Here is a 19,833-nt window from a genome sequence, read left to right as displayed (position 1 = left end):
CATGAAGACTATCTTGGCAGTTGTGTAGTTTGAATTCAGCGGAGACTGGAAATTGAAATACAGACTCATGTGTACTGTACGTTTGTGCATGTTGTGTGTGTGTGTGTGTGTGTTTACCTGCCTATGATTGTGTGCTAGTGTGTGTGTGTGTGCGTGTGCGTGTGCGTGTGCGTGTGCGTGTGCGTGTGCGTGTGCGTGTGCGTGTGTGTGTGCGCGTGTGTGCGTGCGTGCGTGTGTGTGTGTGTGCGTGTGCGTGTGCGTGTGCGTGTGCGTGTGTGTGTGTGTGTGTATGTCTGACCGACCAGAATAGAGAGATGTAATTGGATTAGATATGAAGCTGCATAGACACTGAAGGCTTTTATAGGGGGGTAACGTGTGACATGTCTGTGGGTAAATGAGATAATCCCCTGAGTGTGAGAGAGTGACAGACAGACAGAGGAGACTATCAGAGGTGACAAGCAGGAGACGGTTGTCACAGTCACTCCATTTGTTTCTGCCACTCTTTCCCACGGGCTTCCCCTTACAAAAAAAAACTGGTCGATTCTGTGAGGAGTTTCAAAGACTAAGAGTCAGTGTAGAAAGAGCAGAGTAGCAGTTTGTTTGTGGTGTAGTGGTTTGTGGTAAATGCACTCCTCAACCAACATTCTAGGTGCTTTGGAAAATGTAGGGCGCATGCCTGTGAGGGAGGAATAACGTGTGTGTGTGTGTGTGTGTGTGTGTGTGTGTGTGTGTGTGTGTGTGTGTGTGTGTGTGTGTGTGTGTGTGTGTGTGTGTGTGTGTGTGTGTGTGTGTGTGTGTGTGTGTGTGTGTGTGTGTGTGTGTGTGATTGTGCAGCATGTGTGCAGCCCCAGCAGGCTCAGCTGAGGTGTCAACAGTGCATGTCACTGAAGTGTGTAGATATTAGCCTTCAGGACAATCTCAGCTCAGACCTCTCTCTACTGCAGCCACCGTTACCTCAAGCAAATGTGTGTGTGTGTGTGTGTGTGTGTGTGTGTGTGTGTGTGTGTGTGTGTGTGTTTGTGTGTATGTGTGTGTGTGTGTGTGAGAGAGAGAGAGAGAGAGAGAGAGAGAGTATTTGTGTGTGTGTGTATTTCCACATTTTCTACTAATACTTCACGCTAAGGTTAACGGTTATCCAGTCTTGACAGTGGTTATGAAGCAGATGACTCACATCCATTTCTCCTTTCTGAATCTGGTAAAGGGTGGTGTCACTGATAAGCTGTTGGGAAACTCCAGAGACTCTTGGTGGTCTAGGAAACTGACTGCTTGCCATAGACGGTACATGACATGACGTCTGCATGTGTGTGTCTGTGTTTGGTGATAGGTGTGCGTGTGTGCGTGTGTGTGTGTGTGTGTGTGTGCCTGTGTGTGTGTGTGCCTGCGTGTGTGCGTGCGTGTGTGCATGCATGTCTGTGATTGTGTGTCTGTATCTGTGTGAGTATGTCTGTGTGAGTATGTGTGTGCCTACATTACAGCTCTACACATGGTTCATTGCTTGCTTTGTAAGTAAAAAATCAAGTGGTTCACCTCTTGTTCCAACATGCCTGCTGTGTTGCAAACTTCAAGATATCCTTATTATCACAGCAGAACTGACTACAAGTGGTGCATATTTATGACGACACATTTCGTATAAATCTCTCTAACCTAGAGCCCTTTTTACTGTTTGGCTGAAGTTCAAGTGCTGAAGTGCTTTGCTAATGGCTACCTGCGGACTGGATTATAATGGCCTAAAGTGCTTGGGGCTTTGCTGCTGTAAGACATTGATACTGGTGGAAGAAAAGAAACATAAACTCGCATGGGCTATTTCCTTTGTCAGAACAACAAAAGGGTTGCCATTTACCTGGGCTGACCTCAAGTATAGCAATGTCATAGGTCCAGAGTAGTAAGGAATACTGTTCATAAAATGACTCAGCTGTAAGCTTGTTGTTTTTAGTTGAGTCTGTTGTGGGACCGTTTTGGTGTAGGTGATGTGTGGGGCAGTGATGGTAGTCCATAACATCCTGCTCTCATGAGTCAAGCCACAGAAGCAGCATTGTTCTTCTCTATGCATAATGGCGTTAGACGTGTTAGGAGTAGATGGGAGTGTTTCCGTAGAGTAGACCACCCACTGGTATGGTATCTTTGAGGGGGAAAAAGCCATTATTGATGATTTATTTTATTCATGAGCTGCAGCTAGGTATTGGTGTCATGATGTCACTGTTACAGCATAAAAACCTTCTCCATTGTGTGTATCAGAGAAAGAGCATTTGTGCGAGAGAGAGATAGAGCTTAAACATTTCCTCTACAGATATAAATTATTTTTACTGTTTGTGGAGGGGAATAGTGATTGAGCTAGATAGAGAGACCGAGAGAGTGAATGACATCAAGAGAGAGGGAGACTGTGATAAATAAAAGAGGGGGGCGTAGGAGAGATGGCGAATGCGACGATCGCAATGCCAAGGTCACCTTTTGCCCAGCGCTCATCTGGCTAAAGCTAATCTGTGCGCCGCGTCCACAATCAAAGCAGATGTACCACGGTGCTATCGCCGGGCCGGGGCAGATAAATCCAGCTCCCCGAGTCCCCGGCTGGCACAGCTCACTGATGAGTAGGGCCTGCCACTCAAATCCCTCCTCTCAGGACCGTGCCGGCTTACCGAGCGACGGTTTGTTTCCCGTGCGCCGAAACGACTTCACGTGGCTCGCTCTGCGCGGTCTTGCCCACTCAGCTAAAATATCTCTCGACCTCAGCAAACATGTGCGCTCATGAAGTACAATATATCTAGCTGTGCCGTTATTGCTTCCCAACCTCATTCTCGAGCTGTGAGCTTCAGTGTTTATGATTGGGGAGCATTTCCCCAGTCTCATGATGCCCTTTTTTGGGAGCGTGCTTAATTATGCCACCCCCAAGGGTGATATCAGTAACACAGAGCACAAGACTCCCATGCATCCTGTGGTAATGGGACGTCTAAATGTGAGCTAATAGGGCGCTAACTAGAAAGGGACTCTGGGGGGTGGGGGGGTCATCCCTATGTTCCCCGGGTTCTATTATCCTCCGGTTTTCCCGAGTGCCACATGTTCCCCGGGTTCTATTATCCTCCGGTTTTCCCCAAAAGGGAAAAGGGTCCTATGTTCCCTGGTCGCAATACATACCGGGGAACATAGGACCCGTTTTGGAAAAAAGCAGGGAACATAGGACCCTTTTTAAAAAAAATTAAATAAAAGGGTCCTATGTTCCCCGGTCCCATACAGAGTGGGTAACGTAGGTCTCTGGGAACATAGGACCCGGGGAACATAGGACCTGGGGAACATAGGACCTGGGGAACATACGTAGTTACGCTCCCCTCTAAGACTACAGCTAATGGCCCAGTGGGCTGTTGAGCTGTTAGCCTCGAGGTGGAGGAGGGTGAAGTGTCTGTGCCGGAGAGGCCTGATGACTAACGGGAGTCTGAGTTGTCTGAACAACGGAGCTCTCCACCGAGTGCCACAGGACCAGACAGAGCAGTGTGTTACTCATTCTCTTTGGATCTGAAATCACTCAACCAGCCACGCTAACCACCCTCCCACACACACACACACACACACACACACACACACACACACACACACACACACACCTGGATATGTGTGATAAGAGATGAGGAGGAGAGGTCAGTGTTTGACGTGTAAGATATCTTGAACATTATTTGTGAGTAATGGGGGCAAAGTAAGTGTATAGCATTGGCCATTGCGATAAGATAAGTGAACTAGAAAAGCACTCTGAGAGCACAGACCTCTGCCAAGCGAAAACATAACCGCCTCCTGTATCCAGACGGTGATCCTAATCACTCCCAAAATTAATGGTTTCTTCCTTGGGTCATGTCAGACCTCTCCTGAAAATTTAATTGAAATCCATTCATAACTTTTTGAGTTATCTTGCTAACAAACAGACAAACAGATCAATAGACAAACAAACAAACCCAGATGAAATTATAACCTCCTTGGCAGAGGTAATAATAAAAGTAGCCAGTGTTTATATCTCTCAGTGTTCATTTCTCTCTTTCTCGTTCCCTCTCTCTGTCCTTCTCTCTGTCTCTGTTCCTATGAGGTTACTGCTAGACCCTGATGTGCATGTCCCTTTGCTCTGCCTATGAGTGCATCTGAGAAATAGATTTCTACCGATGGGGCTGGAAGTTTATAGCTAAGCTGATTCTTGCTGAGGTAGAGAAAAAATGTAATAAATGTTTGTAAGGCATGTGGCTGCGCATGCAGTCATTAGGCCATGTCAGCTCAGAAAACTAATTTGTTGGAATGTCAGTGGGAGTGTGCTTTGGGTGTGTTATGCGTGTGTGTGTGTGTGTGCGTGTTTCTGCTTGGGTGTTTGTGAGTGCAGTGGATGTGAGTATGTGTAGTTGTGTTGGTGCAGTTTATGGTGTTTGATGGGATTTGTGTGTGTGTGTGTGTGTGTGTGTGTGTGTGTGTGTGTGTGTGTGTGTGTGTGTGTGTGTGTGTGTGTGTGTGTGTGTGTGTGTGTGTGTGTGTGTGTGTGTGTGTGTGTGTGTGTGTGTGTGTGTGTGTGTGTGTGTGTGTGTCGTTTTGAGCAGGGCCAATGTGCCAGCACATAGAGCAAATGACAGCACTGTTGAATTGCGTAATGTCTCTACCCTGCTAAGCCTCTTATACACACACCCTCCACACACACACACACACACACACACACACACACACACACACACACACACACACACACACACACACACACACAAATACACACTCACATAGAATACATGCATATGCATGTCCATGCGCACAATTGAACACTAGATCCACAGATTGTAGGAGATCAAATTTTGCTATCAGCACCAGAAGAAAGCATGGCCCCAAAAAAAGCATTGTAAGGGAAACATCATTGACAATAGGAGCACGCAACATTATAGTCTGCTATTTTTCCTTCCTTACTCCATTTAGCTTCCCTTTGTTACTCGATAAGCCCTCTTTACTATTCCTCTCAGGCTCTGATTTCAGACTTTCCCCTGCCTGGCAATACTCACGTCAGATCAAGGCAAACATCAAGTTCAGATTTGGTCTGATACTCCAGTCAAGCCATGGATTTTCCCCTTCGACTCCTCCACCCTCTCTTCCTCTTTCTGTATCTCTCTCTCTCTCTCTCTCTCTCTCTCTCTCTATCTCTCTCTCTCTCTCTCTCTCTCTCTCTCTCTCTCTCTCACTGAAGTCCTTGAGGATGTGGACTCAGGAGGTCTCTCAGTCTCTCTCCATTAGGCAAATGATGTGTGATTTTCAGCACTGAGGTCCTGATTTCTGGCCGTGTTCTCGCTGTGGAAAGTGAAGCGTTGCCGCCTGGTGAACTCATCTGAACTGCGGGAGTGTCCCAGTCCCCACTGTACACCCCCCCCCCCCTCCCCGTCCCAGCCGGAGTTGTCTTTAGAACCACAGCAGCTGTCTGCTCCTGCTAATAATTCAGAAGTGCTTAGCTTCTGATGGATTTGTCCCCCTGCAGAATGGGCCATTAAAATGAGATGCTTGTTAAACTGACGCCTGTGACTCTGACAAAGACTGGCAGCTCTCATTGGGAATAGCAAGACTGACTTTCAATCTTCAGTTTTACTCTTCTCTCGCTTTCTCTCTTGGTCTGCATATGTCTGTCTCTTTTGATATCCCTCCATCCTTCACCCCCTCCACCCTTCCTTCTCCCATCCCCTTCACCCCCTTCATCCTTCCTTCTCCCTCCCTCTCTCTATGTCTTCGCCTCATTCTGCTGTATTAGTTGTCCTCCCTTGCTTTCTCATTGATTGGCTTCTCGACGAAGCTGCTTGTGTTTTGGTCAGGGCCCATTTCTCAGATCCTCACCCCAGCCCCTGTGTGTCGGTCCCCTGTTGGGAATCGGGCCTATCGCAGAGTGGAAGACAACAGAGAAATGGACTGCAGATCAACAACAAGGTGGAGAAACACTTTGAGGGGACTGGTGGGGAGGGGTGAGGTCAGAAAGAAAATGGAGAGAGGACAGAGAGTGATAGTGGGAGTGGAGAGAGAGACAGAGTGGAGAGAGGGAGAGGTAGAGAGTGATAGTGAGTGTGAGAGAGAGAGGGAGATAGATAGTGAGAGGGAGTGATTGGTAGGCCAGAAGTGCTGGAGAAAACGGAACAGTGGGACAGGGACTCTTGTGTGTGTTGTGCTGTAAGATTGAATTAGGCTGGATTTAGTTACCGAAGGCACACCAGGCCAGAGAACACTGTCAAAAGAATGTATTCTTATCGCCGGGGTCTGTTGGCGGGGACTGAGATGACATCAGGCCTTTTTGTTGAAACCCTCCTAATGTACTCTATGGCTTTCCTTAATGACTACCAGTTCTGTTAGTAAATGAATTTAAACCCATGTGATCATTTGTTTGTAATAGGCCTGGACTTGTACTGTGCATCTCTCCTGAGGCCTCAGGCCTGTCTATGGCACTTGCATAGATACCTCTGAATCTGAGCAGTGGTTGAGTTGAGAATACAAGCCCTGTGAAATACCACTTGAAGTAAGTAAAAGTGTGTTTTGGAAAGCACACATACAGTACACCCAGTTAGTTCTGTAGATGCAGCAGGTTTCTGTAACTTAAAACAGATGTGTGTGGGGACATCTGTATCTCAAAAGAGATAGCCTTCCCCACCATGACTCATTTGAACTGGGTGTTTACCGTAGACATGAGAAGAGCCTCTTGTCTGTGGTCTGCAGGGAAGAAGCCTTTGGCAGGTTGCTATTAGACAACTGTGAGTGTGATTTCGAAGTTCACTGGAGGTTTAGTGTCTTGGCTCCTTATAGCATGGATAGACTGTATGCTTTGAGCAGTTAGTGTGGCTTTGTTTTAGGAAGAGATGGAAGTTCAAATGAGGTCAGTGGCATTCTGGTGAACGTGCTGCTACAAGCAGTCAAGAAAGTGTGAAATCACTTTAGATTAGTGCATTCAAGTGTAAGGCATAGGTTTGTGAGACACTGTGCGTGCGCGTGGGTGTGTGTCTGTGTGTGAGTGTGTGTGTGTGTGTGTGTGTCTGTGTGTCTGTGTGGGTGTGTGTGTGTGTGTTTGTATTCATGCTTCGTCATTTCGATGAGTGGCTGCGTCTGTTTGCATCATCTGTAACAGCGCTTCCTTATGCTCACCGACTGGATCCCCTTATGCTTCACACACCATGCGGTTCCTTCTCTCTTTAGCACACACACACACACACACACACACACACACACACACACACACACACACACACACACACACAGACAGATGACATATCTAATCCCTTCATTAATACTCTCAACCCAGTTGAAAACGAAACCTCAGCCACGGGCTCAGACACAATCCCAGCATTGTGTGGTGGTGACTCCCGTCAGCGTCTTGCTTTGGTGGGGAGATAAAGAGCCGCCTTCGTCTGTATTGTTCTCCACAACACCAGAAGCCCGGCCTCCCACAAGTACAGTCAGGGCCTCTGTTGCTGGATGCGTTTCAACTGAAACCTCATTTAAGCCTTCAAGATATGAGTCTCTTTCTGTGTGTGTGTGTGTGTGTGTGTGTGTGAGTGCATCTGTGTGTGTGGAGGCGGGGAGGCGGTGATGGTCAAGGAAAGACAGTATCATTGACTGCCCCGACGTCTGCCCATCACTGAGCCAACGTGGTCTGCCGTACCCGCATGCTGACTCATTTTTTTTTTTTTGCACGCCAATGATGTCACGTGGGGTCAGATTCCGGCTGCATGGCTACAGCCTCAGCTCCTGATTGGCTGCTGCACCCCAGCTTGAGTAGCTGGCTGTTACCATGGTGATTTTTTGTTCTCCCTGTGCTGTTTCTTCCCCCTTTCTCCCTCCCCTTCTCTGTCCCTCCCTCTCCCTCCTCTCTCTCTCTCTCTCCTTTCCTCCCTCACTCTCTCTCTCACTGTCTCACTCCCCCCTCTCCCATTGAAATATTTGCATTTTGTGTCCAGTGTATTTGGACACTCATTAACCAGTCCACAAGCCTGCTATTTGTGCTGTAAGCAAAGCTCAGTGGGACCCTCCTCAAGCCGGTGAATAAAAAACCTTGGCCCAACCTTCAGTTGTTCTACAGAGGGGACAATCGCAGGCATTCTTTTATTTTTAGACACATTTGTGTGGCCCCCAGGCCTCCAGTGATGAAACCAGAGCCAAGCAGAAGGTTCAGGGGCCAGAGTCGGCTTCCAGGCGCAGGGGAGCTGCAACCAGAAAGAAAATCCCTCTCCGGAGACCTGGCTGGCCTTTCTGTCTCTGAGTCGTCCTCCACTGGCCTCTCATCCTCTCCTCTACTCCTCTACTCTCCTGCCCTTTCCTCTTCTCTCTTCTCTCCTCTCCTCTACTCCTCTACTCTCCTGCCCTTTCCTCTTCTCTCTTCTCTCCTCTCCTCTACTCTACTCTCTTCTCCTCTCCTCTCCTCTCCTGCCCTTTCCTCTTCTCTCTTCCTCTCCTCTTCTTTCTTCCTCTCTTCCTCTCCTCTCCTCTCCTCTCCTCTCTCACTCGCTCCCCCTCACTTGCTTGGTGCCTGAGGGTTTGTTGTGTGCTGGTGCTTTGGGTGTTATTGCAAGTGTTATTGACACAGGCTTAAATAAGTGACAGTTATTCTGGCAGTTTTAAGCCCCCCACACAGACACACACACTTGACCTACTACATTGTCTCATGACACAATAGCTGTGTGGGAAAAATGTGTCCTGAAAGTACATTTACACACACACAGATAGAAAGAGAGAGAGAGAGAGAGAGATTTATTTATATATCTGTGCTATATATATTACAGTAGTGTTGGTAACCTACAAATGTGTTCTGTCCCAGATTCTTTACATGAGGTAATCGGTTCGTCATGTTAACGTTAATGTTTAAAACCAATGCCAATGCAGAGTGAGCAAAAATAAGCATGCATACCTATGGGATTGTCACCAGACAGGAGTCGGGAGAGCAGGTCTCCAGTCACATCTGCCAGAAATAGTCGCAGGTACATTGTGCCATCATTCTGTGCCTGGCATATCAAGACATGCACACACATGCACCCCACACACAGCCCTTCACTGTCTCTTTCACTCTCTCCCTTTCTATCTGCTCACACACACACACAAACACACAGAGATAAGCACGGACGCACGCACGCACGCACGCACGCACGCACGCACGCACGCACGCACAGCCCTCCTTCTCTACTTGTGTCTCTGACACATGTTGAACTGGCTGAATGTCTGGGTGGGATTGTGTGGTCTCTAGGGGGTGCCAGCAAATTCATACTCATGCACACACCCTATCTATCTGTTTCTCTCTCTCTCTCTCTCTCTCTCTCTCTCTTTCACACACACTCACACACACACACACACACACACACACACACGCACACTCACACACACTCACTCTTTCTGTATTATATTAAAACAAATATTTGTACACCTCCTACTCTTAGCTTTATGCTTTTTAGACTTTTTAGGTAGCTCTCATGTGTTTCTCCACCCCTCAACACACACACACACACGCACACACACACACACACACACACACACACACACACACACACACACACACACACACACACACACACACACACACACACACTCAAGGCACTCTCGAGGGACTCTCATCTGCCGTTTGTGTCTCTTCAGGAAAAGTGATTGCAGGCTGTGTGCTTATCTGGGCCAGTGGGCCACATCCCTCTTCTCTGCATGTGGTGCTCCCACCATGCCAGTGCTGCACTGAGCTTCACCAGCACAAAACAACACCTTCAGTGTGTCAGTGACTGCACTCTGTAAAAAAGGCTCTTAGGGTTCTTGCTATACAGAACCATGCAGGCTTTAGAGAACCCTTAGGGGTTCCTTTGATGGACCCTTCAAAAAGGTTTAAAGAACCATTTACTGTAAGGGTGCAATATATGAAGCATGGTTTTTGGTTCTATATAGCACCTTTTTTGTGTGTATGTTTAGAGTGTACATTTAGAGGGTTGCTGTGAGAACTTCAGTAGGATGTTATAGTGTGATTAAGTTATATTAAGCATAATGTGACTAAGATCATAACATTATTGCTAACCTGAGTATATCTTTATTTGGGTTAATCCGAGTATTGTCTCAGGCAGGTTGTAGTCAGTGTTGGTTTTGATGTAACACGTTCAGATCTGTTGATTGTGAAACACAAGGCTTGTCACTCAGACCAGTGAGAGAATGTGAAACGAAAGTGCTCTGAGTTTTGCATTTATGGGAAGTGCTTTATGACACATCAGGGTAAACATGATTAGCTGGATGATAACCTGGAAAAACAGCTGATCTCTATCAGTCATCAGGGCACTAGCGTGTAACCTCCATATCCGTGCACTGACTGTTCCAATAGAGCATCTTGGCCTTGGCTGTGTTTATGCATTCTCTTACTCTTTCTGAGGAAACCAAAAAATCTGCAGGAACCGTCACGGGCCTCTCCCGAATGCTTCCCAGAAACCCTCAGCCATTAACGCGCCGGTGAACAATGTTCCAGTCCCCCAGGGCCTGTGCTCCTCCTCGGCCCTCCCCCACACACGAAACACTTCCTGAATGACTAGACGGCGTTCGTATGCAATCTACAGAACCCTTTCATTTGCCCAGCTGTTGTCTGGAGGAACCGAAAGCCTTCAGTTGGTGAACAGGATCTCAGCTGCAGCCAGCTGCCAGGAGCCCCCAGTACCCCCCTCCATACACACACACACACACACAAACACACACAACCCAGCCCTAAAAACGCCAGAGATGACTGTGGTTTTGCAAACAAAGCCGCAGTGTCGACGAGACACTGTCCAAGCGCAGGCCCGACGCTGCAAACATCCGCTGCTGTTATGCAGAGACATGCTTCTGCGTCATCCTCGACTTGCGCTTGCTTCCAGCAACAAGTCAAGAAGAAGGAGAAACCCCCACACATGACCCCACACACTGAAGACAAAGTTAGATTAGACTCAACCAAATCAAGGGAGGAGAGAACAGGCAGATGTTATTGTGCAGATGGCAATGCTAAGGAATGTGCTTAGACTCCTTTCTACTGAGTGCTATTCGCTCAGACACTGTAACAGCCTCTCTGATTGCAACCTGCTTATTGCATGAAACACGTCCCCTTCACACTTATAACTGTAACTGAATAATTGGGTTACAACTGGACCTTAACTGAATGGCTCATTTTATTCTGAGCTGTGGCTAGCGCTTAAGGATAGGAAACAGCAGTTACACGCAGACACAGGGGGCCCGGCCGGGTCCTTAACCTTCAACTCGCTTGCTTCAAGGTCAGGCAAGCCTCTGGTGGATGTATCGATGCAGAACCCATAAAAATTGCAATATGGGTGCACTGTGCAGTCATAATGGGGCGGGAGAATCTGCCCCAGTGGAGACGAGGTGCAGGTGGAACGACAGAAATATCGACGCCACGTACAGTAGGATTAGAAACGACTCTTCCATGTGGGCAGCAAAGTGATTGGCACGAGAACAGAGACCGCGTGGGAACCGCCTCAGAACACTGTTTCTGAGAAGCGTTTAGATATGTGTTCCACTCTAATGAGCCGCACATGAGTGTGTGAAGATGTTTGAGGGACAGACTGAAGGCAGACGACGCTCCGCGCATACTAAGTATTCCACTGGTGTTATTCTTTGATGGCAAGAGCAATGGAGCAGTTGGTGCTGTTTTATATTCCATCAGAGTCTCCTTATCTATTACAACCACACAACATGCTCTCGGGAAGGGATTCAAGTGTATGTTCCCTAGCATGTTCCCAATCCATACACAGCCCGTCAATGCCATAGAGATGCAGATTAGAAGATAAGGATTATCTTATGATTTGACCATACCAAATACTGGCTTTGACTGGAATTACTGTAGCACGCAAATCTGAACAAGTTGTTGGTTTGTATGGGAGACGAGCATATTCCTCTCTCTTTCTTGATTCATCAGGGTTGTGGCTTAAGCACCAAAAACTGGTCACCAGATTGTGTGTGTTCAGAACCTTAAGCGTTCCACACATCGGCGCTGACATGAGTGGGCCATCACTCGCCACGCACATCTGCACAGGAATGTTTAACTGGCAAGCGTTGGATAAACAATAGGTTTTATATCGCCAGGCGCCGACAAAATAGAACTGAAACGTCCCGGTAGTCTACGTGGCGGCGGCGACAACAAAGCGTGATGCTGGTGCGCGGAATCGTAGAATGTCGAAAGCGTAGTGTGCCGCGTGTCATGCCAGCATCAGTGGAGGCCTGTAAGGTGACGATGCATGAGTCAACTTTTTGAGCAATGTTGCTGGACAACCACATAACCTGTTCCTTGTTGTCTGATTGGATGATCATAACAATTTGCCTATTTCTTTGCTACAAAAAAGAAAATGTTGCCCAATATCAGTGGGAATTTCCCCTTGGGGATCAATAAAGTATCTATCTATCTATCTATCTAGGTACCAGACAGTGTTGTATGTATTTGTTGTATTGCGAGTTTTCTGGAGGCTGTAGCTGTGTGTGATGATGTGGATCCCCTGCCCTCTGTCTGTGCGTACCCTAGAGGCTGGTGAAGGTGGCATTGGTATGGTATGATGCCTTTTGGTGTGACCACCCTCCCCTGTAGTATGCCCTCTGCAGAGCGGGCATATGGCCTGGAGCAGATGGCATGGCTACTTTAATGCCCATTTACCCCTTTTCATTGTGTGTGTGAGTGTGTGTATGTGTGTGTGTGTGTGTGTGTTTTGTGTGTGTGTGTGTGTGTCTGTCTGTCTGTGTGGCTTTAACAGACTGCTTTGTCTTTCTCCAATACTCTCAAAGATTTGTTCTCGTTTTTTTTTCTTTGTTTGTGAGTGTGTGTGTGTTTGTGTGTGTGTGTAAGTGTGTTTGTTATTATTGTCCCGGAGATGAATCCCACCGCTGCTAACGTGCCAACTGAGGGGCAGCTGCCTTGCCAGCAGAGTGGCACCATCTGCCACGCCTGTGTGTGCCTGTGTGCGTGTGTGACTGTGTGTGTGTGTGTGTGTGTGTGTGTGTGTGTGTGTGACTGTGTGTGTTTGTGTGTATGCACGTGTGTGTAATGTATTTGTGTGTGCGCGTGTCAGCATGGGAGTAAGACTCCTGTGTGATAACATTCTCATACACACTCTACATGCACACACACTCACACACACACACACACACACACACACATTTATATTACATTTACATTTATTCATTTGGCGGATGTATTTATCCAAAGTGACTTACAGCAACTGAATAACATTTAAGCTATTAGCATTTAAGCATTTAAACGTTACTGTACTGAGCTACAATTGCAGAAATAGAATAATATTGAAGCTATTACCATTTAACATTTGAACTTTTAAAATATAGAGTTATAGCAGAGGAGACTATAGCTAGGAATTGCACATACACACACACACATAAGCAGACCACACACCAACACACCCATGCAGTCCAGCTCTATTCCAGTCACACTCACACACTTAGCGCCACGTCATGGTTGTGCAGCCATGTGCCAGGACTGCCCCCCACCCCCCCAGTCTTCACGGTCTCATTATGCCCCCCTACCTTTTAATTTCAGTGCCCCTTGGTGTGCCCAGATACTCAGGCGCCGTGCCACTCAGAGCGGGCAGCTTTGTGTGTGCGTGCGCCATCTCTCCCTCTGATGGGCACACTGCAGGCTGCCGCACTGTCAGAGAGTGGGCTGTCTCAGTGGAGTCTGTATCCAAACTTCATTTGCTCTGAGAGAGTTTGTGTGTGTGTGTGTGTGTGTGTGTGTGTGTGTGTGTGTGTGTGTGTGTGTGTGTGTGTATCTATCTAAGTGTGTGTGAATGTGTGCAGGCCATTGTCAAGTGTATCACTGTAAGTGCAAGGGGAGTGTTTGAATAGAGATGGACTGACAGTGTGTCTGTGACAGATTGTGTGTGTGTGTGTGTGTGTGTGTGTGTGTGTGTGTGTGTGTGTGTGTGTGTTGTGTGTGTGTGATTTTCTTTTTTTCTGTGTGTTTGTGTATGTAGATTAGAGTGCCTCTAAACCATAATGATCTCCACTTAGTTCCAAAGTCAAATGGTTGTTTGACATTGGCATTAGTATGCTGGAGGGATTGATCACTTTCCTTCACCTGTTCATTCAGCTCATTTTTCCCTCTCTCTCCCTCTATCCCTCTCTCTCTCTCTTTCTCTCTACCCCTCTCTCTCCCTTGCTCGCGCTCTCATTTGTGTTCCTGGTGTAACCTGCCTCATATATATATATGAACTCAGTGTTTGAATACAGATTGACATGTGGAGAGATTTTGCCTGTCCTTGTCCTGCACTGGAGTTAGACGGACTGGAATTTGCGTGTGTGCAGGAATAATCTTTTTGTTTTTGTATGTGCATCTGGATTCATTTATGGTGTATAGTGTATGTGCATCCATTTAGCATGTAGGCGTGTGTGCGTGTGTGTGTGTGTGTGTGTGTGTGTGTGTGTGTGTGTGTGTGTGTGTTTGTGTGTGTGTGTGTGTGTGTGTGTGTGTGTGTGTGTGTGTGTGTGTGTGTGTGTGTGTGTGTGTGTTGTGTGTGTGCGCGCGCGCGTGTGTGTGTTGTGTGTGTATTACTGTAGCGTAGACAGACAGCTCCATGCCCAGTCGAGAGGGCATGTGTGTCAGGCTGTTGCGCTCCTGTGGGGTTAAATCCTGCGGCCTAATCGCCCTGCCATGTTGCATAATCAGCTCTGGAGAGAGCAGCTCAGGGCTCAACAGCACTATGTCTCCTCTCTCCCTCTCTCCCTCTCTTCTCTCCCTCTCTCCCTCTCCTCTCTCTCCCTTTCCTCTCTCCCTCTCTCCCTCTCTCCCTCTCTTTTGTTTCCCCATTAGGTCATGTAAGGATGCTGTAACTGCCCATGGTAGTCCAAGAAAAAATACTGTGACATTTTTGTAGACGTCGTTAACATACATGGTGGGAGGTTGTAATTGTTATGGTGCTCTTTCAGTTTTCTTTTTACAGTATCTTCTTTTATGTTTTACGGAGAGACTGAAGGCAGCATTTTAGCCAGGCCTAGTATCCCCAGCCTAGCAACACATGATTTTCTGCTGAGCTATATTTTTGTAAATGCTATTTGGCTCTGTGTGGAAGATAATTGATGGCGTACTACTCTATGCTGTCTAATATGTAGCCAAACTGTTTTCTGTGATTAAAGAATATAAATAGTTTTGTTATATGATGTCAGGGAATATGATAAGAATAGAACAATAATAGCCTTATCGCGAGAATTCTCAAGATATTTTACAGCAGGTAGACTTTTTAATCTCATCAGACATGTTTCAGACATTTTAATCTGATCAGACCTTTTAATCTGATAACTCTAAGCGAGATAATGTTTACTGTAAGTGTTATTTTCCCATTCTGTAAATAAAAAGTTGTTGATGGTATCAGTGTTTCAGCCGTGCGTGGCAGTCCATCTGTTCTCCATCACTCATTTGGAGTGCAGACGGGCAGGTGCCTCATTATTGAGCCCACAGACAGCAGCAGCAGCGTCTGAAGGGAGCGCAGCGGGCCAAGGCCAAATTAGAGCTGCACTCATTGTGTGAGAGTGTAGAGCATCCTGCAATTACGATGCAGTCTGTGTGTGTGTGCGTGTGTGTGTGTCTGTGTGTGTGTGTGTGTGTGTGTGTGTGTCTGTGTCTGTGTGTGTGTGTGCGTGTGCGTGTGTGTGCGTGTGCGTGTGCGTGCGTGTGCGTGTGCGTGTGCGTGTGCGTGTGCGTGTGCGTGTGCGTGTGCGTGTGCGCGTCCGTGTCTGTGTGTGTGTGTGAGTGTGTGTGTGTGTGTGTGTGTGTGTGTGTGTGTGTGTGTGTGTGTGTGTGTGTGTGTGTCTGTGTCTGTGTATGTGTGTGCATGTCTGTGTGTGCGTGTGCGTGTGCGTGTGTGTGTGAGACAGAGAGAGGGAGATAGATAGAGAGATAAACAGAGGCAGTTTTGTTCCACACTTGTTCACACCAAAGATTAGAATCAAATGACTTCCTCCTCTCTGGAGACGACCCCATCACACCTCTGTGGTCACAGCTGTCATCGGTCATCAAAAGGGAAATGCTCCCCGGCGACCCTCAGGCTGACCCCTGTGGTTAGGGAGCTTGCAGAGAGCAGCTCTTGGGGTCAGCAGTATTATATATGATAATTAGTTATATTAGGTTAGGTCAGGGGTCGGCAACCTGCGGCTCTGGAGCCGCATGCGGCTCTTTAGCGCAACCCTGGTGGCTCCCTGACCGTCTTCAAAAATGTATGAAAATGAATGGGGGGATTTTTGTTTGTTAGTTTTAATATGGTTTCTGTATCAGGACAAACATTCTTAACGTTTACCAATGTTGTAAAAATGTGCATAATAAATATTAAAGTTCAACATTTCTGCGAAGATCTGATAGCCTGCGACACACGTTTCAGGGCGGCGCCGTGCCATGCAGGTGGCTGTGGTTGTAAACAAACCGGCGGGTGTCACCATGGCCATGCCATGGATCCCAAAGGGTAAAAGAGAAAGATAGCCGATGAGAATTTGAATGCAGAATGGACCGAATCATTTGCTTTCATTGCCATTACGGAAGGATTGCCTGCATGTTTGCTTGCTTTGTAATGAGAAGTTGGCGAACAACAAAAAGAGAGATATTTAGAAAGACATTTTCAGGGAAGGCATGCTACATTTAGGCTACAGCCGACTACCCAGTTGGGACTGAGAGAAAAAGTGCGATTGCAGTAGCCTACTTCTGGAGAAATGTTGTTGCAACCTGAGAGATATTAAAACGTGGAAAACAACGGTTCACGGATGGTGATTACACGAAGTTGAACTTAAAGCACCAGCGGAGTATAGTCACGTGGTGTGTCATTCTCTCCGAGATGCGCTGTAGGGAAACACATTTAATCATGAAAGCTCATTATGTAGCCTCGTTGTAGCTACGTAGTCATTTTGATAGTAGGCTAATATAGATAATATACACTTACAGCCTGTGTTAGGCTACCTTCAGGCTTACATAAGGCTTTTCATTTTTTGCGGCTCCAGACAGATTTGTTTTTTGTTTTTTTGGTCCAAAATGGCTCTTTGAACATTTTGGGTTGCCGACCCCTGGGTTAGGTAGTCACCAACCTCAGGGTTGAGTGTGAAAATGAGTACGGCCTGAAAAGGATGTGGTTTTCAGGCGGAGGATATTTCTGTACATACATTACAGTAGCTGGAAGCATATTACCAAAATCTGTAGGCAGAACGTGCAGCTTACCTGAGACCACACATGTGTAATGTTCAGCTCTCAGTGTTTACCTTTCACCTCTTCTATCTGGAGTGTAAATGGAGATGTATTTTTTTTGGAGAGATTTTTCAGATGCCCTGAAGCAGGAGAGGCTAGAGGAGGTGGGAGTGAGCCTGGGGAAGCGCTAGGCACAAATGATTAAAGAGCACGAGAAGCCTCTTCAGAGCGTGTGGGGATGAATTTGAATGAGATTTGCATATCTATCTATCTATCTATCTATCCACTTGGCAGATGCTTTGAAATCAAGCCCAGGTGGGCTATGCATTCCCTTATCAGTAAGCCTACAGTATGTGTACTGCTGCCCAGGAATCAAATCCGAGAGTTTTGTTGTTACTAAATGCTAGGCTGAGACGAGGCTCTATCAGAATGATCACATGTAGACATCATAGAATGGTTCCATTGAACTTATTTGAACTGTTCCGTGTTCAGAGTTGCCGTGCTGTTGTCACACACATCTATGCTGTCAGCTGACAAAGTGAAGAAGCTTGTGGAATGCTTCAGACCTGCCATTGTGGTACTGTGACACTGTAGACCAGTCTCGGTGTATGCCGCAGAGAAGAAGCACTATGGTATTGGGAGGGGGGGTAATTGGAACAACATTTCACCCAGAGAAATGATCTCAGGAAGTCTAACTGACTTCCTGTGTGTCTCGCCGTCTCTATCGGTTTGTCTGAAGGAATCAGACTGTGGTAGACTGACACAGCAGAGACTTCAGGGCCTGGTTTCACAAAGCTAGACTGGTCTATAGTGTTACTATTAGACCAGTCTTCATTTTGCCCATATAAACTACTAGTCTAATGCAAGTTAAATCTTTTTTACAAAATGACTTAATTTAGACCAAAAAGATTAGACTCCTTGGACTGGTTTCATAAAAATAGACTTTCACAATGTAGTAGATAGTCAGACTTCATCTAAACTAAACTGCTGCACAAATAATCTTACTGTAAGTAGGACTGTGCCGCAATGAATTCTGGATACAATAACTTATCAAAATAAAAAAAACATGAGACAAATTATTCAATGTATTTCAATTAGAGCTAGGCCAAGGCAAAAATATAAAATAGCATACACTCACATCCTCCATGCTGAAGGTCTGCTACCTGTTTATTATGAGTGTGAGTTTTCTGGCTTGAGGCGGAAATCCAATCATACGCTTTCTCAAATCCTTTGAATACAGATTATTCCCACATATACCAGACTGTGTGAATAGTGGGACTGACTTTTTTTTCCGGTTTGCTAATCTTCCATTTGTAGCCATCAAGGTGAACTGCCTGGGGTCATGTGGCGTCTCGACCAAGATGAACGACGCGTCGTGGATGCTGGAGGAGCAGTACTTCAGCAGCACGCTCTCCGTGGCCGACAAAGGTGAGTCCGCTGGCCGCTGTCCAGTTTTATTCCTTAGCTGCTCTTTTGTATTCTTCCATTCCATTCCATTCCGTTTCATTGAAGGTGTGTGTGTGTGTGTGTGTGTGTGTGTGTGTGTGTGTGTGTGTGTGTCTGTGTGTGTGTCTGTGTGTTTGTCTGTGTGTGTGTGTGTGTGTTTGTGTGTGTCTGTGTGTGTGTGTGTTTGTGTGTGAGTGTGTGTGCATACAGTACATACATTTAAAGCTATTTGGATTTCAAACAGGTTCTCCTCTCCAGTCGGGCAGGGCCATCTCAGCAATTTCACAAGGCTCAGAAAGATCACTAGTAATCCTGTGGCCCACATCGCTTCCAGCATACACACACACACACACACACACGTGGGCCCAGGCCGCCTTGTATGAATAGTAAACACTAGCGGTGGATTTTGGGCAAGCTGCCTTTGAGCATACTGATGAGATGAGTAAACAAGTGCCACCGTGACCTCTCTGTTTTTTTTACATGCAGTGTGTTTTTTTTCCCTTTGTTTTTAGCAGCGTGGTGTAGCAGAGTATTCATAGAGTTGGTAGTGATGGGCGGCGGTCAAGTACCATTTGAGGGTACTTCATTGAGAGTGTGTGTGTGTCTGTGTGTGGAGTCGGAATGTTGCTCAAGTGGAGAGGAGGACTAGTCTTAACCTTATGGGTCTGGGACATGACTGAGTGCTTTGCAGGGCTCCAATCAATTGAGGCGTTCAATTTCAACTGGTTTTAATGAGCTGCAAATCACCGCCGCCGCTCTGTTCAGCTCGCGTCTCCAGTCACCGTATTGAACGTTCCGTTCTTTTCCGAGAACAGACGAAATTGAAATTCTAGTGTTCTTTCTGCGCTAATTAAGGTTCTGAGTGAACAGTGGGAGGCCATATTCAACCACGAATAAATCTCAGCAGTCTCCCGCTCTTGATTATAAAGAAGGCAAGTAAGGCAATCTCAACCAGATCATCTTGTTTTACTGCATGTGAGATCAACATCACCAAACATCCCTGTGATGCTCAGCAGACCTGTATGAAAATGCTGTGCCGTTTCTGCTGTTGATTCCTGTGGGGTTAATCACAGTTCCACGGGTACAGAGACTATATTACTTGCAAACAGAATTGCAGTGGTGTTGACTTTTGGATTCCATTCAAGGGCAGGCATGGCAGTTATTGTGTTTTTCAAAAGAGTCATTATCAGGTTTGATACAATTTCTCAGTGTCAGTCCAATCAACTGATCTCTGTTTCACTGAAGGTCACCTTGTC

General features: G+C 46.7%; 1 protein-coding gene across 1 annotated transcript in view; it reads left to right on the top strand.

Moving 5' to 3' along the window:
- The window catches only part of arrdc1b (arrestin domain containing 1b), a 50,416-nt gene that overhangs the window by 9,910 nt on the left and 20,673 nt on the right, over positions 1-19,833 (top strand). The window contains exon 2 of the mRNA XM_062553455.1: positions 18,449-18,559. Within this exon, the coding sequence (XP_062409439.1) occupies positions 18,449-18,559 (111 nt within the window). The remainder of the gene's footprint in view (positions 1-18,448; positions 18,560-19,833) is intronic.

This window comes from Sardina pilchardus, chromosome 14, assembly GCF_963854185.1.
Source record: "Sardina pilchardus chromosome 14, fSarPil1.1, whole genome shotgun sequence".
Classification (NCBI taxonomy): domain Eukaryota; kingdom Metazoa; phylum Chordata; class Actinopteri; order Clupeiformes; family Clupeidae; genus Sardina; species Sardina pilchardus.
The sequence above is the reverse complement of the archived record's forward strand: the minus strand, read 5'-3'. Positions and strand labels throughout refer to the sequence as shown.